Consider the following 23,291-nt stretch of genomic DNA (forward strand, 5'->3'; position numbering starts at 1 on the left):
GCTGAAAAAATGGCAGAAGTTTCAAAATTGCCCGAGTCGCATTTTCGAAGAAACCGTGTTAAGTATGACTATTCAAGAGAGCTTCAGGATAAATTCAAGGTGTTGTAGCTGTAAAACCTTTGTTACAATAACGTAATGCTACCAAAATCACTTCTTACTGTGATATGGAAAATGGATTACTAGTTTTCTGAGTTTTAATGGCACAATTTCACATGCTTGACTCCTTCACTACTTAATTTTTAGGTTGGATGTATTTAATTAGCATCCACAAAAGCTATTCAAACAGCCATTCGCATAATGGTGCATAACTTTCATATAATGCGCTCAATCTGCATAATCAAAACATGAAAATAGCCGGCAGAAAATTCTCTTTTCACTTTTCAGTGGTATAAATCTTATGGGTTTGCTGAAGAATTTCTACAGACGCAATGCTATAGACTTGAGACTCGCACCAATGATATACAGCCCTCCAGAGCTGTATATCATTGCTCTCACCCACTTTAAGCATGAAATTCGTACAATCTTTTGAGTTGTCAATTTGGTTATGTGAGGTTCAATTGAAGGTTGTTATAGGTGGATATGGAGAATTTTTGTTATGCATAACTAATACAAATCCACACACAATATCAGCGTTGAATTTGCTTTGTCATCTTATTTTATTTAGATTATGTTTAGTTTGTGCAGTTTTGCTTGGCTTGTGGGAACTTATTTGATTATTACTGGTTCAGGTACTTCTGTTAAGCTATTGTGAGCAATACTGGTATTTACTAGTAAAAATTACTTGTTTATTCTATGAGCCAAACAATTAAAATGCACAACTAACAAAATTCTAAAACGATAATATTAATGACAAAAGGTTAAAATAGTTAATGCATGTTAGACCTTTACTCAAATGGTCGTCCATGTTCGTTTGCTCAGTCCTGTACGGCCGTGAGTCTTGACAGTTAGGTGAGAGTGGTGGCAGTCCATAGGTTGACAGTTTTGGCATGTGGTGTGAGAAAGAGACTTCACAGGCAAGAGAGAAAAAGAAAGGCTCCTTGTTAGGCAGAGGGGAGAGTGCCTAAGCAGGCCCTTGGGAAAGAGAGGGAAATCTGCAAGCCTTCTGGAAATAGGCTGAGTCATTGGAGCTGTTCTCTTTTATAGATGTCTAGCATCTGGGAAGGCTAGCCTGTGAGAGTAGGTTGAGTATTAATGCTCTATGTCAGGTGTGCAAAGATATCTTGCTTGCGCAAGTCTTCAGCTGGAGTTGGTGACTCACTCTTGGTATCTACTGTAGGTTGTGTCTGACAGAAAATTTAGATCTGTATATACGTTTAATAATTTCCTTTATCTTTAATGTTTCTTTGGTGGTTTTCTGGTGCTGTTTGGTAGATTTAATTGCTTCTATATTCCTTTGGCATGTTCTCCACCTGGTGTTGACACAATTTCAGATTACCGCAATGATGCTATTAAATAATATAAAGTAAATCGCAAATTTATATATTGATAATCTCTCAGATGCTTCAAATATATAGGCCTATTCATGAAAAAGGGACATAAACGAACCATATTTATATTACATGCAGAAACAAAAATTAACGTTTTCAAGTCAAAAATATTTGGATCGTTTCCTCGGATGGCTGCATTCTGATTGTTGCTTTCAATGGAACGAACATCCTCTGGTTGTCCAATACCTCACACAATACCTTCTGACCTCAACTTCTTCTGCACTGCATAACTAGTTGATGTTAGTGTCCAAACAAATTTTTGGCAGAGCAAAACTTTTACACGTTGCGTTTAGCACAAATGCAACGTGTAAAAGTTTTGCTCGCTAAATGTATCCTTTGTACCATCGCAAATGTAAACCGTTTGATATACATGTACTTCGAAGTATCAGGACCGCGTTAAACAAGGAACTGCTCTTAGCCTGAGACAGCTATTAATTATTTCTATGATGCTGCTTTCAAAGTTTTAACAAAAAGCAAGCTAAAAGCTTTGGAGTATGACAAAGATTGTGTTGGTAATTGATATAAACTTCATTAGTGATACGATTTTGTGGACACTTTTCTACTGATCACTTGATATTATGGGTTCGTACAGATTGTCAAAGTAGCGGTCAAATGAAAGTGGCGTTCTATCAGAAGGTAGCGCTCTTGCGGTCAAATAGAGGTGGCGTTCAAATAGGGGTGGCGTTCAAATAGAGGTGGCGTTCAAATAGAGGTGGCGTTCAAATAGAGGTGGCGTTCAAATAGAGGTGGCATTCAATTAGAGGTTTTACGGTATTTAAATAACCATAACAGTATCAGTGCATCACATATCCTGTGCTACTTGTTGTTGCCCAAATTTTATGATTAGCAATCACAAGGTATACTGGATGCCGATGCTAAGAGACAAGGCAGATTGTATATGAGATTAATGCATATCTTTATAAAGTACAGGTAATAGCATCGTATTAGAAAATAAGCAATCTCACCATCTGTGAGGGTTCCATAGTACCACTAATTCCATCCCCCAGGTTTTGCCGAGAGAACTTACTAAAACGCGCCACCCCTTATCCTGAGAGATCATCTTTGATTTGCTAGCGCTAATACTGACTTGGTCTGTATCTGCCTCTCGGTGACGTGGTTTCTGGGTTGAAGGCTCATACATACAGATTTTTTGGACAACAAAGAAGATTGGTCTTTCAACCCTTCAGTGGATCCTAGAGCTATGTAGTAAATAACCAGTACGATAGTGAAATGAACCATAGAAGTAAACTTCCACTAAAGGTGGAATGTTTCTGAGAAATATACAACAGTGGCCTGCAACGTCGTGCTACAATAGTTGGTATATTATAATTTAGTAGAAATATTGTTTCTGTTCTGACCAATTTCATAAGACTCTTGCAAGATGCATTTGTCAGCAGCTTTTAAGGTAAAGCTTGCTATTAACTACTAAACGTGTGACAGACAGGGTCAAGCAAAAATGTGTCTATATCTCCTTTTTGTTGATATTTGTTTCAAGAGTTCCACACACCGCTTTCTATAATGGCCCACCAGACCTTCAACAGATCTTATTTTTATTCTGTCAGGAAAAACCGATCCCCCCTCTTTATTTAGATCAACCCGGAATTTCTAAAGAAGTGTAACGATATCAACTAGTGTAATATTTGCCTTTTTTATTATATAAATCATGTCGATTTATTTGCATATAGGTAATTATGTGACGATGCTGCAAAACAATTTTTAAGCTTTCACTTTCTGGAAAGCATTCCAAGTACAGCCGTTTTTGTTTGCAGCTCAAAGTGATATATTTGTCACTTCTCAAACCTTTTCTATAAGCCTGCTGAACACACACTCATGATCAGATTACTCCGGTATAATAGCCCTCCTCAGGAGTAAAACTCAGTGGTGCTATTCATTCTAGAGATTGGCCTGTCCATACACAGAAAGTGCGGATGAAACCTGGATTTCTGAGTTAATATTTAATCCAGGAGAACCTCGGATAAAGATTCTTCAATGGCTGTTGTCACGGTTAGCCTCCAATTAAATTGCTATTACTGTGGTAGCTATCATAGTTCCAATACCAATTCAGTTGCTATTACTGTGGTAGCTATCATATAGTTCCAATACCAATCCATTTGCTATTACTGTGGTAGCTATCATATGGTTCTAATACCAATCCATTTGTTATTACTGTGGTAGCTATCATATGGTTCCAATACCAATCCATTTGCTACTACTGTGGTAGCTATCATATGGTTTCAATACCAATCCATTTGCTATTACTGTGGTAGTTATCATATGGTTCCAATACCAATCCATTTGGTATTACTGTGGTAGCTATCATATACGTAGTTCCAATACCAATCCAATTGCTACTACTGTGGTAGCTATCATATAGTTCCAATACCAATCCAATTGCTATTACTGTGGTAGCTATCACTGTGGTAGCTATCATATAGTTCCAATACCAATTCAATTGCTATTACTGTGGTAGCTATCATATACCCTACAGGATGAAAATATTCGTTGGTCATAAAAATTCGCGATTCCGCGAACAGTCCATCCCGCGAATTATTAAATTCAGTGAATAAATAGTTCTATTTTTAATCACAAGAGAGAATAACTACTGCATCAAATTTAAAACTAGTCGCTAGCCTAGTTTTAATGTAAATACTAAACGTGATTGAGTTCCAAAACATTTTTAAAATCATTGCCTGAGCTTTGAGCTAACACCATTGGCAATGCATCACATTTATTTACAAAATTATTCGAGGTTGTCACAAGATAAGCAGAATGGCGTCATCGCGAAAATAGCCGCGAGGCAGAAGTACTAAACGTAGCCGAGCTCCAAAACTTCTTTAAAATCATCGCCAGGCTTCGAGCTTTATTGCCATTGCGTCAAACTTTACAAAATTATTCAAGGTTTTTACAAGTTATTCGGCATTGCTTCAGCATAGCAAAAAAGCTCTCCTAGTCTTTTTACATTAGAATCAACTCCATCAATCTCTAATACCGAAGTCAAGGACGATCATGATTCTGATCTGGACATTATGGTATGTATTTGATTTGCAGTGCAGATACGTTTTTCCATAATCAACTGCATTAGTTAATTCTTTTGTTTAAAAACTGATCGCTTTCATCAAATACTTCAGCTATTGTTTTTGTACTTCCTCAACACTCGTTAATATTTTTCTTTTTTGTGTTTACTGCAGATCGAGAATGAAACAACCTACTCCGATTACGAAAACTAGAGACAAGTAGTAATATTAATCAAGGCAGGAATATTGGCAGAGAGGCAACCAGTCAACCTAGACCCCTTCATCGACAACAACTCATTGATATCGCTGTAGCAAACACGGTTAAATTATATATTTTATTTCATGTATTATAATTTATTTCAAACTTGAGTCTACAAATAAAATATTTCAAATACAAATAAAATTTTACAAACGAATGGAGTAAATACAAACAGTTTTGTCCATATGGCGGTTGTCTAGCAATAAAATTAAACTGGTACTCTTGATATGTGAATACTAGCGTGTAATGGTGCTTTCTGACTAGCTATTTTGGTAATAGCAGCTCTGTCGCTGTCACTGTCTTGGGTATGTGCTGAAGGCGATTTTCTCGCTACTACATGACTGGTAAGGAAGTTATCATCAGAACTCTCCTCGTGGCTTACTATTGCAAAGTTTTGCCGGTTGGCCAAAGATTTGTGCTCGTTAAGGCGTTTTCGTTCCTTTTTCAAAAACAGATATATTCTTCTCGTAAGTAGCTGCGGTCACTTCAACCTCAATTTCCAGACCTCCCTGAATGATTGGTGATCTTCTAAGAATGACATCTACAACCCTTGCAATCATTGTTCTTCGGTGTATGATGAAAAATCTCTCTCACACTAAAACAAATAATGAAGCAGTAGGGATGGAAAAAATTAGTATTGCGTTTTACCGAAGAACCAAAGTAAAATTTAACTAATTTAGTAAATGTAAAAAACTCATTACTTACCACAAGTTGTTGGCTTATCAAAAGCCTTCAAAGCGATGACTATTCGTGAAAACCTCTGGACGCAGCAAAAATTGTTTACCGTAGAATAGCATGATCGCCTCGCAGTTGTAAGCTAAATATAAACCGCAACACGCGGTGTGCGCATGCGTAGGAATATTTATTACTAGCCGCAATAGAGTTAACTTTTCCTAAAGAGTGGCAGTTTTCAGCCGCGAATAAATTCTTCCGCGAATATGCATGAAAAGACATCCGCGAATATGCATGAAAAGACAATTTTCGCGAAATATAACTCCGCGAATAAATTCATCCTGTAAGGTAGTTCCAATACCAATTAAATTGCTATTACTGTGGTAGCTATCATATAGTTCCAATTATCATATGATAGCTACCACAGTAATAGCAATTGAATTGGTATTGGTACTATATGATAGCTACCACAGTAATAGCAATTGAATTGGTATTGGTACTAAATAAAGTGATATGATGGCTCAACATGAATAATAAATATCTATGGATCAATAATGTTGACTAGAGAGTTAAATACTTTTGCTTGTATTCAACTTGTGTTCAGGTTCAACTCCTCAGTGTACAACTTCCTTGAGCCCATTTATGCTGGTACAGAACCAAAACTAAAAGGTAAGTCTTTTATCAGAATTCACACATTGCCTCTTGAGCAAGCTCTTGTTTAAGTTAATCCGGGCAAGTCTAGTAGTGCTCATCATGTACTTATCAGCTGCTCCGTGCAAGTCTAGTAGTGCTCATCATGTACTTATCAGCTGCTCCATGCAAGTCTAGTAGTGCTCATCATGTACTTATCAGCTGCTCCATGCAAGTCTAGTAGTGCTCATCATGTACTTATCAGCTGCTCCATGCAAGTCTAGTAGTGCTCATCATGTACTTATCAGCGGCTCTGTGCAAGTCTAGTAGTGCTCATCATGTACTTATCAGCTGCTCCATGCAAGTCTAGTAGTGCTCATCATGTACTTATCAGCTGCTCCATGCAAGTCTAGTAGTGCTCATCATGTACTTATCAGCTGCTCCATGCAAGTCTAGTAGTGCTCATCATGTACTTATCAGCTGCTCCGTGCAAGTCTAGTAGTGCTCATCATGTACTTATCAGTTGATTATCTTTTACTAGCCATCCTTCATGCTGCCTCTGCTTTGGGACTATGCCGAGCGAGTGATATTGACCTCATACAGGTTGGTGGTCTTCTACAACTTCATATAAAGCATCATATATATGCAACAGCTTCGTGTATACTGTAACACTGTGTATACCATAACACTATGCAAACAATAACGTATACCTGGGGTTCCCAACCTTTTTTACTTAGTTTCCCCTTAAAGAATAGAAAAAGCATAATATTATTATGCTTTATTATTCATCTTGAGGTGTTGACTGATGTTCTAAAAAAAGAATCAAGGAGATTGACCAACCAGAAGCTGAGATATAGCCAGCCAAACACAGGTCTACCAAAAAACATAAGTGTTTTGGTAATCATCAATATATGACGTATGAAATCGACTTGTGTGCCATTGGTCAATTAAGCCAACTAATGCGCTCTCCTATAACAATCACGGCGTTTTAATTGGTTCAATCCCTGGAAGTATAGAACAATAAAATTGGGCCTAACAATCATCGCTCCTAGAATTTCGAACCAGTCCCTCAGACGTGTAGATTAGTTTTAGCATAAAATAATTACACGCATCTATTATTTCGCAACATTTCGCTATCTTGCTAGTTCAGCTCAGTTTTGTTGTTCTCCTACTTAGCTTCCCTATTCAGACTCATCTTTAGCGTTGTTCAGATTTTTTAACTATAGCTAATAAATGGAATCAATTAAATCAGTCATCAATCTCGGTTATCATTTGGAATTTTCTACAAATTATATTAGTTACATCATTTATTCTATACGCAGTTATATTATTATTTTGTATAATATGCATTATGATTATTATATTAATCATAAAAAATAATCATAAATAAGATAATAGATCAATAGAAAAATCAAAGCAAAAGTTATCGTTTTTTTTCCTTATAGCAAGAGCAGCACGGTCAAGTTAGTCTTTTTAAGATTATGGCTGTGGTGAACTTCCAGTCTGTTAATAGTGACGATAATCATGAAAATCAACTGAATGCTGCAGTAGATACACAGTAGAAGAATGCTGCAGTAGATACACAGTAGAAAAATGATGAAGGAACAAAAAGTCCCATTTCTATTTCTTATTCTAAACAAACTGCAACTCGCGGGTATCGCATATAGACTATACACGCGCCGTTCGTTGAACAGATGATCTTCAGAGCATATCCGTGGAGATCGAGTTAAAATTTGAAGCACAATAGTCAAAATCTGCTCTTCTGCTTTGAAAAATCATGGCAAGGGGTTGTGGGCAAATGCCTTTACCACACAATGTTTGGATGATTTTCCTGAGAAATCAGAGTTAGTATGTAAATTATTTACTATCGCGAGAAGCGTTTCACATCTCGTAGCCAAAACAATCATTATACATAACGCCGGTAAGAGTGCACAACTCCGGCACATGACCATTAAGTCGATTTTATACGTCACAGTTTTCGGGATTTTCGAAGGGTTTTCCTCTGATTCTTTATTAGGTAGACCTGTGTTTGGCTGTCTATATCTCAGCTTCTAGTGGGTCAATCGCCTTGATTCTTTTTTTAGAACATCAGTCAACACCTCAAGATAACTAATAAAGCATAATAATATTATGCTTTCTCTATTCTTTAAAGCACATAAATTACATAATTTTTTATTATATATTTCAATACATCAGAGTCTTGGCTTTCGAATGAGCCTATATTCAATACACAAAGAATAATAGAACTATAAAAAACGGGGTGTCAAAAGTACGTCCTGCAAAAAAAACACTCGGTTCAGGCACTCAAAATGTGACGTCCTAATTCTCATTTAGCCTTAGGTTGTCGATCCTTTTTGCTGCCATTGAGGCTGAGTTTTTCTGTGACAATCGGTGCTGTTAAACCCGGAGAGCGCTAATAATAAACTAAGATTCTAGATAATCAACAATGCCCGCGATCGTGCTAACGCCCGACCAATACAAACACATGTTCTGGGTTAACTACTTATGCTTCAATAAATGTACTGTCGTTGATAAAGGTAATGAAATCACATCGATTAAATTATGACCTGCGGTTGCGTGGCCCTTGGACTAAATGTCAATCGCACTTTCGGAGATCACGCAATGCTTGAAATTAATAAGTCTCAGTCGTCACCCTCAACATCACTTTAAAAATAAAGAGCTAGTGCATAATATCATCGGGAAAATATAATGTGGTTCTTGGAGTCTGAGGTACTTATCATAGAAATAATATGTACATAGAAAACTAATGACACTGATTCCTTTGTCATCTTCATTCGCTCTCTGAAGTTGTCCTACCTTCGCCTGTCATTATCGTAGCACACAACAACGAATATGAGAATTGTGACGTCACAATTTTTGAGACTATGCCAGTAAACTTTTTCGCGGTAGAGCTCTGGGGAAATCCTATAAACACCAACCAATGTCTGTCTCACCATGGCAAACAATAGCTCATTCGAAAGCCAAGACTCTGATGTATTGAAATATACAATAAAAAATTATGTAATTTTTGTGCTTTAAGGTCGTGGAAAATTTGATTTCCCCAACCCACTTTTAACTCACACGACCACAAACAACCAATACAAATTATAACCCTCATTTTATTGCGCGTATCAAAGCATATAACAACATATTATTAATTTGTATGCAACACCTTAATCTGTAATTATTAGTGGTCTCACCTTAATCTGTAATTAATAGTGGTCTCACCTTAATCTGTAATTAATAGTGGTCTCTTTGTTGCTGTTCATTATGGCACAGAAGTTCAATCTGTGGCTATGTTCTGAATGGAGCACAGCGCAAATAGTTTTGTAGGATTAGTTTATTGCAAACTTTAGGTTTAATAGCAAGCAATGCTGAGAACCCTGACTCACGCAGGTATGTGGTCACAAATGGCGGCGGTTTAAGGAGGGCAATCCTTGCTACTTCGGGATACGACTTGGTCATTGTTGGTCAAAACTCGGTCACCAAAATTGTTCCTAACAAAAGTTTTGCATCTGAATCACATTCAAGCTCCAGAAACTCATCCTGACACTCATCTGATACCATGTTGACACACTGAAATAGATTGATGAGCATATCCAAATCTTCTTTGGGAAATGTCTTTCAAACTCTGTGTGAAGGTGGTCCAGGTGTTCTGTAATCTCATTCTGGATTTTAGCAGAAAGAGCCAGGTTGGCGCTGTCCAGTGAGTTTGGGTTGGAAAGCATATAGCTGGTTCAGAAATTTTACCATGTCAGTATTAGAACCTTGCATCTTCTGATTTAGAGTGATTAAATTGCTCAAAAATATCCACCAGATATGCGCAGGGTTGGCATAGTATTTCCCATGGCGGTTATTACCGCTGGTTTATACCGGTTTTTACCGCCCCTTGAAAAACTAATTTTTGTCCAAAAGTGGGAAAAAGCGGGAAAAGCTAAAAAACCTCTTTTTTGGCAAGTTGACTAATGCTTAAGCAAAGAATAACAATACACTTATACCATTAGTTGTCATAGAACTTCTTTATGGCTCTTTAACAGTACACAGGCTAAGAATGCGCATAACTTTTATACTTGATTTATTTATTAAATTATTGAATGAAAAGACCGGATCACGAGATAATATTCGTTCATTTACATATGTTAAATGGTAATATTAAATGAAAAGCAAAATTGATATGTGTGAAACATGACAGTAAGCATAATACAACAATTGGAAAATAATTGAAAAGCGAAAACATATGAAGATAATGCCAAGTAGTCGAGACCGGTGAGCTGAACAAACGGATTAGGGTACTGGGAATTGATTGTCCAAGAGAAGTTAATCCTCGTATTCGGCCAAATCATACCCTAAAGAAATTGTTTTTAGGTTTTGGTATCAAACTACCAGTTAGGATGCTTTCTCCACTCCAAGCCTGTTGCACAGCTTGGTCTGCACTAAGGAAAAAGTGCTAAACAATACATGTCAAAACAGTTCTCTTATTGGACTGTAAAAGGCTCATTGTTATTCAACGTTGACCCGTATCTTGGGTGTTGATTTTTTCTAATTTTTCATACTTTTAAACACTATTTTATTTCCATTGCTATTGATTGATATAAATATGGAGTCACACAACTAATTGTTTAGTCCAATTTTTCATTTTTATTAAATTTCATTTTTAGCAAAATATTTGGATAAAAAATTCTGGCGTTATAATATTTCCCAGTTCCTGGTTTTCACCAGTTGTTCCCGGTTTTTACCAGTTTTTCCCGCTGCTCTGGAAAAAACAGTTTTTCCTGGGAAAAATGCCAACCCTGGATATGCGACCCAAATAATCCAGGTGTTGTCTGTGAGATTTCTATGGAATTCTCCATTTCCTGCAGCTAAGTGAATGATATCTGTTCATTTCGGAGGCTGAAAACTCTTGCTGTAAAATTACCTCTTAACCAGGGAACATTTGTGTGATACAACAGTGATTGGTGCTCAGCATTCATATCTTTGTACAGTTCTTTGAATAGCCTTGTCTGCAGCGCACTACTCTTTAACTAGTTCACTAATTTTTCTTATTAGCTGTTTCATATGCTTCCTTGTACGAGGCTTCTAGTACTTGAGAGTTTAATTCATGGAAAGTTTCTGTTGTGTTTCCCCTCATCTGCTTGAGCTGTTTCCCCTCATTTGCTTGAGCTGTTTCCCCTCATCTGCTTGAGCTGTTTCCCTTCATCTGCTTGAGCTGTTTCCCTTCATCTGCTTGAGCTGTTTCCCATGCTGTTCAAAGAAGTTCTGATCCTTTTCTGCATGTTGAAAATGTATTGATTAGAGATGCTGCTTCGATTTGTTAGGTTTCAATGAGTCATTACTCAATACTTTCATGCATAAAACATGTTGTCGTTTCTCTTCACCATTGCTAACTATACATCGGGGTTTCTCTTCATCATTGCTAACTATACATTGTGGTTTCTCTTCACCATTGCTAACTATACATTGTGGTTTCTCTTCACCATTGCTAACTATACATTGTGGTTTCTCTTCACCATTGCTAACTATACATTGAAATCAGTCTTCAATGTAGCTTCATATTTTCATTTTTCACAAGTACAGTAGAGTCTGATTAATTCGAATTTTTGCTCAATTCAAACATTTTCAAGTCCCTGTCCCTCCCTTTAGTATCACTTAACATTAGAAATAGTCTGACTAATTCAAATAAACTTTGGTTAATTCAAACTAAAAGTAGTGAACGTGTAAAACTAAACAGAGCTGAATACATTAGTATTAGTCACAATCACAGAATCAAGAACCACTGCTGTGACATATATTCTTCGGTGATTGTGAGAGGTGCATCAATTTAATAGGTCAAGCTCCAGATTGGCAGCTAACACATGACTTTGATAGAGCAAGTTACGCTAGTGGTAAAACCGTCTTTATTCTGTGAACCTGAAAAAATTTGAAAAAGGACTCACTGAAAAAAGATTGTGTGTTATGACTATGCATCAAACTTGAGCACTAGTGAACATTTATCTTGAATACAGAAGTGAATAATCAAAGGCTAATAAACAATGACAGTTCCATGCTTTATTCAAAGCTTTTTTTGCTTTTGCAAAAATGTCTTCAGAATTGAAACAGAATTACAAAATTAAAGCTTGCCAGTATAAGATGAATATTATTAATAAAATTCAAAGAGGAGTAAAACCAAGTGAGAGAAACTTTCTAAATCTACTGTATCAACATGGATTAAGAATAAATATATTATTTCTGCTAGCCAAAACTCTTCTGCTAATCAAAAATGATAAAGAAAGAAGCAAGCAATGCATGATGATATTAGCAAAGCATTACTAACTTGATTCAAACAATCGAGGAGCAACATTGTGGCTGTGAATGAACCAATCCTACTTGAGAAGGCTAATAGATTTACACAGTAGCTAAACAATGGAGCAATTACAAAATCATGGATGGAGAGATGGAAAGTTAGGCATGAAATTGCGTTTCAGACAAGCTCTATGTATGTTGCTGGTAAGATACTGAATTGAAAAAGCTGCTTGAGAGTTATGATCTCTCTAACCAACACAATATGGATGAAACAGGTACATCCTTGAAGATGACTCCTGATAAAACAATGCAGCTCAATACATAGCACGGTTCTTATAATTCAAACTGATTAATTCAAATTATATGACTTGGTTCCTTCGAGTTTAAATTATGCAGACTCCACTGTACCTACTCAATCTGTATATAAAATAATATTGTAAATTTTTTCATTATATAAGTCACATTTTGACCAGAAAAGTGTTGTCTAAACAATATTACACATATTTACAACCCCCCTTTTTCCAACAACATACATGCACTTGTGCACAAGCGTACACACAGAAGCATATTACTATATACTGACATGCACTTGTACACAAGCGTACACACAGAAGCATATTACTATATACTGACATGCACTTGTACACAAGCGTACACACAGAAGTATATTAATAGATACAGACATGCACAAGCGTACACACAGAAGCATATTACTAGATACAGACATGCACTTGTACACAAGCGTACACACAGAAGCATATTACTAGATACAGACATGCACTTGTACACAAGAGTACACACAAGCATATTACTAGATACAGACATGCACATGTGCACAAACGTACACACAGAAACATATTACTAGATACAGACATGCACTTGTGCACAAGCGTACACACAGAAGCATATTACTAGATACAGACATGCACTTGTACACAAGAGTACACACAAGCATATTACTAGATACGGAATGAATGAAAGATACTGACCTGATGAAAAGCTGTATTTGTTTATTTTGCTAACTGATGAGTAACGACTAGCATCCGCTATTGTTTGAGCAAGAAGCCAATATGAATGGAGCACTACTGAAGGTCATATATTCATGTCTGAATACGTGACCTTGGGCGTGGGGGTGAACATATCACCCAGTTATAATTGGTTTATGGCTATGTTAACTTATTATCCATTCAAAATCCAGATGGATGTCTTCACATATATCTGGGTTTTGACTAGTAGCTAATTATTAGCCGCTACTATTATACATAAAACCAAAATGTTGAAACAAGAAACCCCAACTCACCGCGCTGCAGGTCATAAATTGAAAATTTAAGAAATCGGACACATCTTTGTCCCCCTGTACTGTACCTTCAAAATTTCTCCCTGGTACCATAACACTACCATAACACTATGTATACCATAATACTGTGTATACCGTAACACTATGTATACCGTAACGCTATGTATACCGTAACACTATGTATACCGTAACACTATGTATACCGTAATACTGTGTATACCGTAACACTATGTATACCGTAACACTATGTTTACCGTAACACTATGTATACCGTAACACTATGTATACCGTAATACTATGTATACCGTAACACTATGTATACCGTAACACTATGTATACCGGAACACTATGTATACCGTAACACTATGTATACCGTAATACTGTGTATACCGTAACACTATGTGTACCGTAACACTATGTATACCGTAACACTATGTATACCGTAATACTATGTATATCGTAACACTATGTATACCGTAACACTATGTATACCGTAACACTATGTATACCGTAATACTATGTATACCGTAATACTATGTATACCGTAACACTATGTATACCGTAATACTGTGTATACCGTAACACTATGTATACCGTAACACTATGTATACCGTAACACTATGTATACCGTAACACTATGTATACCGTAACACTATGTATACCATAATACTGTGTATACCGTAACACTATGTATACCGTAACACTATGTATACCGTAACACTATGTATACCGTAATACTATGTATACCGTAACACTATGTATACCATAATACTGTGTATACTGTAATACTATGTATACCATAACATCATGTACACTCTAGCTTAATGTACATGTAAGACTAATGCATTAATATACTGAGAGATAACCAGCTTGCTGTACCACAGGGAAAGTCATCCATGAACAAACAGATGGCTTTTATGGACAAGCTCCTGAATCTATGTCTCACTGCTGATGAAACAGGCAGCATCTGTGTCAGATCTCATTTAACTTATGATACCAGGTACATCTTCATTATGCATTTCACTCAGTCAGTCCATACACTTCTATACCAAATTATGAGAGCTACCATCTATTGTATACCAAATTAGAGAGCTACTGTTTAGTATATACCAAATTATGAGAGCTGCCGTCTCGTATATACCAAATTATGAGAGCTACCATCTATTGTATACCAAATTATGAGAGCTACTGTTTAGTATATACCAAATTATGAGAGCTACCATCTAGTATATACCAAATTAGAGAGCTACCGTCTATTATATACCAAATTATGAGAGCTACCATCTATTGTATACCAAATTATGAGAGCTACCATCTATTATATACCAAATTAGAGAGCTACCGTCTATATATACCAAATTAGAGAGCTACCGTCTATATATACCAAATTATGAGAGCTACCGTCTATTGTATACCAAATTATGAGAGCTACCGTCTATATATACCAAATTATGAAAGCTACCGTCTATTGTATACCAAATTATGAGAGCTACCGTCTATTGTATACCAAATTATGAGAGCTCCCGTCTGTATATACCAAATTATGAGAGCTACCGTTTATTGTATACCAAATTATGAGAGCTACTGTTTAGTATATACCAAATTATGAGAGCTACCGTCTATTGTATACCAAATTATGAGAGCTACCGTCTGTATATACCAAATTATGAGAGCTACCGTCTATTGTATACCAAATTATGAGAGCTACCGTCTGTATATACCAAATTATGAGAGCTACCGTTTATTGTATACCAAATTATGAGAGCTACTGTTTAGTATATACCAAATTATGAGAGCTGCCGTCTCGTATATACCAAATTATGAGAGCTACTGTTTAGTATATACCAAATTATGAGAGCTGCCGTCTCGTATATACCAAATTATGAGAGCTACTGTTTAGTATATACCAAATTATGAGAGCTACTGTTTAGTATATACCAAATTATGAGAGCTGCCGTCTCGTATATACCAAATTATGAGAGCTACCATCTCGTATATACCAAATTATGAGAGCTACCATCTATTGTATACCAAATTAGAGAGCTACTGTTTAGTATATACCAAATTATGAGAGCTACCGTCTAGTATATACCAAATTATGAGAGCTACCATCTATTGTATACCAAATTAGAAAGCTACTGTTTAGTATATACCAAATTATGAGAGCTACCGTCTAGTGTATACCAAATTAGAGAGCTACTGTCTAGTTACTAGTGTATATCAATCATTGCGAGAGCTACCGTCTAGTCATTCTAGTGTACATCAATCATTGTGAGAACTACAATCTAATATATAGTATGTACCATTTGATTTAGTGAAAGCGCCATGGAGCAGTATACAAAAGATTGTGGCCTCCTGGACCGTCTGGCTCAACAGCAATCTGTTAGCGAGCTCTTTCCATCAAGCCACTCTATTCTTCCCATTGATGTGAAAAAGGCTATTGACTTGACAGCCATGGCTTCCAATGCTGATCAGTAGGACCATTAGTACTTGGTTCAACACTTAACCATTGTGTCTGTCATGCGCTTACTTACCTTTGTATCTTGCTCAAGAAACCTGCCAACGTCTGCCAAATGCAGTTATCTTTTATTTTATAGTTGTTTCTGTAAGAGATGGCTCAATGCAGCCATTTCTCAAAATAGCGGTGTCTTTTGCATACATTTACATGGGGTGTAGGCATATGATCCTACATATGCCTACACCACATGTAAATTTTGAATACAGGCACGAGTGAGTCAGAGCCTCACTCTTTTGAAAATCGAGTGGGACACATCTGCAGTCAGCTTATTGACAACTAAGCCATTTACGATCGGTTTGCGATGTTTTGTAGAGATGAGAGAAGTTTAAGCAGTATGCCAGAGCTAAGTGAACGATTGAAGCTGTTGCAAGAGGACTTGTACCGGCAGCGTCAGTTACTTGATAGCCTTTCAAATGAGGTGAAGACAGTATACCAAAAACATTTTACTTTACACGGCAGCAGGCAGCGGTTGTGCAGATTAGCATGTATTGCCACACCTTTAGTTTTTATGCTGTATTAAAGCACAGTTACCTTGTATGACAGCATGTTTACAGTTCACCATGGTCTTGCATCACCTTCACAAGTTACCCTCTATTACAGCATGTTTACAGTTCACCTTGATATCGCAGCACTTTCACAAGTTACCCTCTATTACAGCATGTTTACAGTTCACCTTGATATCGCAGCACCTTCACAAGTTACCCTCTATTACAGCATGTTTACAGTTCACCTTGATATCGCAGCACCTTCACAAGTTACCCTCTATTACAGCATGTTTACAGTTCACCTTGGTATTGCATCACCTTCACAAGTTACCCTCTATTACAGCATGTTTACAGTTCACCTTGATATCGCATCACCTTCACAAGTTACCCTCTATTACAGCATGTTTACAGTTCACCTTGATATCGCAGCACTTTCACAAGTTACCCTCTATTACAGCATGTTTACAGTTCACCTTGATATCGCAGTACCTTCACAAGTTACCCTCTATTACAGCATGTTTACAGTTCACCTTGATATCGCAGCACTTTCACAAGTTACCCTCTATTACAGCATGTTTACAGTTCACCTTGGTATTGCATCACCTTCACAAGTTACCCTCTATTACAGCGTGTTTACAGTTCACCTTGATATCGCAGCACCTTCACAAGTTACCCTCTATTACAGCGTGTTTACAGTTCACCTTGATATCGCAGTACCTTCAACTTACCCTCTATGACAGCATGTTTACAGTTCACCTTGATATCGCAGCACTTTCACAAGTTACCCTCTATTACAGCGTGTTTACAGTTCACCTTGATATCGCAGTACCTTCAACTTACCCTCTATGACAGCATGTTTACAGTTCACCTTGATATCGCAGCACCTTCACAAGTTACCCTCTATTACAGCATGTTTACAGTTCACCTTGATATCGCAGCACTTTCACAAGTTACCCTCTATTACAGCGTGTTTACAGTTCACCTTGATATCGCAGCACTTTCACAAGTTACCCTCTATTACAGCACACATGCAATATGGTCGATAAAAAATCACGTGAGACGCAGCTCCGCAAGCTGCGTCTGATACTGTCGGAACTCCAGCAGATGATCGTCAACTGCTGCTATTGTTATGAAAGTCACATTCAGCCATGGTGTAGCCGCAGTTCTCCGTCACTCTCAGCTTTAGGAGACAGGATCCATAGTGTGCAGCGGCTTCTCAACAGCTTTACAACGGTTGGCTAAAACGTTTCACTGTATTTACCTCTAGTATATTTCACCGATAGTATCTCTCATATGTCACCCTTTATATGTCACCCTTTATATGTCACCCTTTATATGTCACCCTTTATATGTCACCCTTTATATGTCACCCTTTATATGTCACCCTTTATATGTCACCCTTTATATGTCACCCTTTATATGTCACCCTTTATATGTCACCCTTTATATGTCACCCTTTATATGTCACCCTTTATATGTCACCCTTTATATGTCACCCTTTATATGTCACCCTTTATATGTCACCCTTTATATGTCACCCTTTATTAACATAACCTTAACTACAGATCCTCTAGTACTGGGGTGTCTAAACTTTTTGCAAAGGGGCCAGATTTGGTGTGTTAAAAATTTAGGGGGCCAACCTTGGTGGACATTTTTACATATAACAGCAATTAATTTAAATAAATTTTACCGAGCCAATCCGTGTTTCATATTTGCTTTTTTATTTTAATTTCAGTAATCTTAAGCATGTGTTTTGGTTCGTTTGAAACATGCACATCAAAATTGCATTGACATAATTGGAATTTAATAATAACTTAGCTTCACTTTTTTAATACTAACTTTTTGTAACAGTTGAACAGTAATTGTACTCTTGGGTACAAATTACATTTGAAATGTGAAACAATATCTCACTATAGCAGTTTAATACTTATAGAATTTTTAAACGCAATTACAGAAAAGTGAACAAGTAATACTGTAATAGGCATATCAACAAGTGCAGGGCTCATTTAAAATATGACAGCACAATAAATGTTGATTGGAATTTTAAATTTTTAACACACAGGTAACAGTGCTTCTGCCCAGTTTATTAACCCTTTGAACCCTACTCATTTTTGTCAGTGGTGTCAGTAACCCTAAGAAATCTGTCCAACGATCAGAAGTTTTTAAAACTTTTATTAAATATAACTAAACGTGCTCATAATACAATGATATTTGGTAAAGCATTAGTAAAAAGGTCGAGCAGCCCACAGCAAGTGTCATCAAACAGAAAAAACAGTGCTTCATTATTATTCAGGCCAAAACCATAAAAGTTCATAAGATTTTAAAAAACTTGTAAAAACATTTATAGTAGCATCATATTCATTGAGCACTTGTTCATCATTATTTCATGACTCAAAATATACTGGAAAATTGTAACTAGTGCCATAAAATTCTTTGTTTGCATCACAATCATTCATGACCTACCAACAAACGAGTCGTATCAACTTTTTCGCGATACCGTCCTAATAAAATTTGTTATTAAATCGAAGGAAGTAAAGATATTTGAAAACTGTTACAAATGGATGAGACATCTCTTTTCAAACATCCTGTGCAAGAAATAATCTGATTGGTTTACGCTGTTAATCAGAAACTGCTTTTGTAAACAAAGCCATGTGAATGCCAGAATTCCGGCTGTTAGGTATTTTGACACACCCTACGTAATGCTGGAAAATCGGCCGTTAAGGTACAAATTGTTAATGCTACAGGCGGGCAGGACGTTGTTGATTTTATGACAGTGGCTGCGGGCCGGATGAAAATTGACCCTGGGCCGCAGTTGGCTCGCGGGCCGGACTTTGGACATGTCTGCTGTAGTACATTCTACCTGTTATTAGCTGTCGTTATATTACCTCCCGTTGTATATTACCTCTCGTATTATATTACCTCTCGTTGTATATTACATCTCATTGTATATTACCTCTCGTATTATATTACCTCCTGTTGTATATTACCTCCTGTTGTATATTACCTCCCGTTGTATATTACCTCTCGTATTATATTACCTCTCGTTGTATATTACCTCTCGTATTATATTACCTCTCGTATTATATTACCTCCTGTTGTATATCACCTCCCGTTGCGTTACCCCCCCCCATTGTATATTACTTCTCGATATATATTAATTACCGTTATTAATTATTATTTAATATTAATTATAATATTAAGTTGTATATTACTTCTCGTTGTATATTACCTCCCGTTGTATATTACAACTAGTCATATACAACATACATCATAGTAATATACAACTTAGTACTTCTCATTATAACTTGAAGTAAAGTTTTGATGCATAATCTGGTAATTTATTCAGCTCGTGCCCTCAAGCTGGAAAGCATCCAATACACAATAATAAAGATTTCTTGATGTTCCTGTTGCTGCACAAAACGTTGCAATGCAGAGCAAGTCAATGACCACCACCTGATGGTTTCCTCAGCAGTTTTTTGTCCACTTACCTAGTCAATGAAGTGCTTATAGTCACCCCTATTGGTGTAATGACAGGTCCTCGGAGCCATGAAGGTGATAAGAGTTTCCCACGACAAATTAGAGTCATTCTCTCAAGGCTTCGAATCAGTGAGACCTGAGAAACCTGTTGGCAGTGAGTATCCTTCACTACTTCCTCCAAAACCCACACCTCGAGCTCTACCCTCATGTCTTGTTCACCTTTCCTGTTATATTACAGCTCACTACAGAGACACGGATCAGATGCTACACCTCTATGAGACTCTTGACAGCCTGGAGAGAAGCATCAGTTTACTTTCACAACCAGAGACTATTAATTAACTCTTATGTTGTTTTTGTGCATTTCAGTGTGATACCGTGAGCATAATGTACATGGTGGTAATGCCTACATGGTAATGCGTGCATGATTTGCTAAGATTTGTAGACGTTTATAATTTATTGAATAGAAATCAGACCATCTTTATAAGACCACCTTCATCAGACCTTTTTGATATAAGATATAGTTGCAGAGTTTCTCTGATAAAGACTCTGCTCCCTCTAATCCTTCTACTTCTGGCACGACACACATCAAGTCATTCCAATACCCTTCTAGGCCTCGTATAGTCAACAGGCTATGAATGCTTTTCATTGCTCTCTCTGTCAACTCATCTCTATGTAACACCGCCATCTGCACGAGTGCACTGACCAGCAGTGAACAGATGCTGCGCATAGCTATGTCCTCAATGTCATTTCTTCCTGTTACACATCTCGCCGTCTTTTCAAGCATTTCCGCTAGCCCAGATACTTTTCGCTTTGGGTGAGTGAGCCAGCTGCCAACAATATTTTGCATTTGTAGTAATGTCCTACTAGGTGATGGGGCAGTATCACTGTGTTCATAACCAAGTTGGATAAATGAGGTTTTAGACTGCGAATTAGGAGCAGGGCAGTTGCCACCCGTCCTGCAATACTTAGTTACTTCCTGTGTGAGCTCTGCAGTAATGTAGGAGAGGGTAAGATTGGTTGTTAACCATTTGTGCACTCTTTCAAGACCATGGCGCAGTGCAAAGTCATTGCAAACCATCAAAACTGGGCTCTCTGTCTCACTTGGCAACAGGAGCTGTGTAATCTTTTCGATCCGAGAGGTGAAGTAAATGTTAAAGCCATCAAGTGCTTGAGTGCAGAGTTTGTTGTGAAGTTGGGAGGATTGACATGCTATAAAAGGAAAGAGAGTAGCCTTAACATCTGTCAAACACGCTACTCCTTTGGCTCGTTCATGTATTAACAGTTTGTGTGTTAGCAAACCATCAGAGAGCCCTTTTCCACGAAATTCTTTTATGTAGGAGGAAGAAATCCGCTCACCCAAGAATGTAACAGTTTTCTTTAAAGAGGTGGGTTGATTATGGAAAAAATTCTCTTCGAGAGCTTGTTGCAAATGAGATTGCTGGGTTGATGAGAGGAGACATGGAACAGGTCTTGCAAGGAGAACGCTAGAACTGGCTGGTGCTGTCAAGGGCGTAATCTTTCTAGATACTAGCCCTTTACTGCGCAACCCCATGAGGTAGCCTAGTAAAGTATTTTTGGCAGCTTTTAGGGTATCAGAGCATTCGTATGGCAATGTCATGTTGCTAATGCTCCCATTGTCAAGACCAACTCGAATATTGCTAGATTGCTTCTCATTATACCAATCTGGTCTATCCGTAGGTTCTATATTCACCCCTTCCAGTTCTGATAGACTAAAGAACCATGTTAGGTTAACATATTGCACAAAGTTGCTGCAAAAGTTTAGAGAAGTTAGTTGATGTTTGAGATGATTAAGATGTAGTCGAAGACTGGCGAGGAGAGAGCGGTAGTAAGGTAGAGACCGCGTGTAGTAGTCTACCTGACTGAGATACTGTACGAGCCACGGCACAGTTAGAAGGCATCTACCCCGGTGCATTGCCTTCTGCAGCAAACCAGCAACATCAAGCGGGGGCTGCGTGATCGACCGCAGCTGCATGTACTGCTCAGCCATCGCTGTTTTTTTCTTCTCTCTGCATGCATACGGCTGAAAGTGGAGATAGCCCAAGAACTTAGCTAGCAGTCTGGAGGTGAGCACACAATCCGACAGATTCTCCATAGCAAGAGCGGAGTCAACATCTTGCTCATCATATTCGTCAAACTCAGTTGAATCAATTGATAAGAGTCGGAGCGTGAGTGAGTCTTTCAAATGCTGACTAAAGGTCGCATCCCTCGCTGCCTGAAATAAAAGCATGTAAAGTATCCCTAGCCTAATTCGATTTCTCTTGCGTGTACACACACATACATAGTTTAAGTATACACAGTACTTGGCTTGTGTATGATTATCACCACCTGTCTGCTTGCGCTGCCGCAACACACAGATGGCTGACTGTAAAGAACACCTACATAATGGATGACTCTAATTGCAGACAATTCTCAAATAGTTTCTATAGCCGCTTACATCAATAAATGACTTGAAGAATGCTTCTTGACCACTGAATTTCACTTGTCTGGTGCAATGAGCTGTGATGGAAGTAGGTTTCACAAATCTCTCACGTAATTTCTTGTATTTCTCTGGCTGGGTGTACCTTAGCTCACTCAACAGATTCATACCTTTGTCATTCTCGTCTGTCCATCCGCTATCCAAACCTGTGTATATAGTACAGCTGATTTGTCGGCAGCTGAGTGAAAGAGAGACCACAAGGTAATAAATGATAGCCAGCCCCCTACCCCGATTTACAGACTGGGAGTGCATACCCTGAAGACAGGAGAGCGTGAGCTGACCAATGAAAAGTCGAGAAAGGTGAACATGATTGGCTGTATCAGCGGAAGGATGGTCAAGGAGCTGGCGGATGCGTTGTGAACAGCTCTGGGCAAGACTCCAACCAGGAAGAATTTCGTTACTGTCCCACTCCCTCTTCACCTGTCAGCAATCAATAATAGTCAGCAATCAATAATAGTCAGCAAACAAGAGTGTCAGCAAACGAGAGTGTCAGCCATAGATATATAAACCTAGATTGGCCAATAGGGAAAAGCCTGTCAGACTTGAATAGCACGACGTTACGTCTTTGAATTGTACCAAATGCTTGAATGCACTGTTGTTAACAATGGAGCTGATGAGAAAGTGACAAAATCAATTTATTTTCACTTACGGTCAAAACCTTTTTGATACATAATCC

General features: G+C 37.6%; 2 protein-coding genes across 2 annotated transcripts in view; one reads left to right on the forward strand and one right to left on the reverse strand.

Moving 5' to 3' along the window:
* LOC137387355 (HAUS augmin-like complex subunit 7) lies at positions 1–20,594 on the forward strand. Its single transcript, XM_068073753.1, has 10 exons — positions 1–99; positions 3,385–3,491; positions 6,037–6,101; positions 6,604–6,665; positions 14,523–14,638; positions 15,954–16,112; positions 16,469–16,574; positions 17,665–17,874; positions 20,176–20,272; positions 20,357–20,594. Exons 1-10 carry the CDS (start codon positions 10–12, stop codon positions 20,455–20,457), a joined length of 1,113 nt encoding a protein of 370 aa, XP_067929854.1. The 5' UTR covers positions 1–9; the 3' UTR covers positions 20,458–20,594.
* The window catches only part of LOC137387118 (codanin-1-like), an 11,988-nt gene continuing 9,256 nt past the window's right edge, over positions 20,560–23,291 (reverse strand). Inside the window, exons 6-8 of the mRNA XM_068073424.1 lie at positions 22,870–23,035; positions 22,574–22,761; positions 20,560–22,351 (exon numbers count right to left, since the gene is read on the reverse strand). Of these exons, the coding sequence (XP_067929525.1) occupies positions 20,597–22,351; positions 22,574–22,761; positions 22,870–23,035 (2,109 nt within the window). The 3' untranslated portion in view covers positions 20,560–20,596. The remainder of the gene's footprint in view (positions 22,352–22,573; positions 22,762–22,869; positions 23,036–23,291) is intronic.

This window comes from Watersipora subatra, chromosome 2, assembly GCF_963576615.1.
Source record: "Watersipora subatra chromosome 2, tzWatSuba1.1, whole genome shotgun sequence".
NCBI classification, from domain to species: Eukaryota; Metazoa; Bryozoa; class Gymnolaemata; order Cheilostomatida; family Watersiporidae; genus Watersipora; species Watersipora subatra.

Bases quoted from the DNA above. Each gene is read 5' to 3' on its own strand.
- LOC137387355 (XM_068073753.1), top strand. From the start codon at position 10: ATGGCAGAAGTTTCAAAATTGCCCGAGTCGCATTTTCGAAGAAACCGT. The intron at 16,575-17,664 runs GTGAAGACAGTA...CCTCTATTACAG, and splicing joins TTGATAGCCTTTCAAATGAG to CACACATGCAATATGGTCGA. The intron at 20,273-20,356 runs GTGAGTATCCTT...GTTATATTACAG, and splicing joins ACCTGAGAAACCTGTTGGCA to CTCACTACAGAGACACGGAT.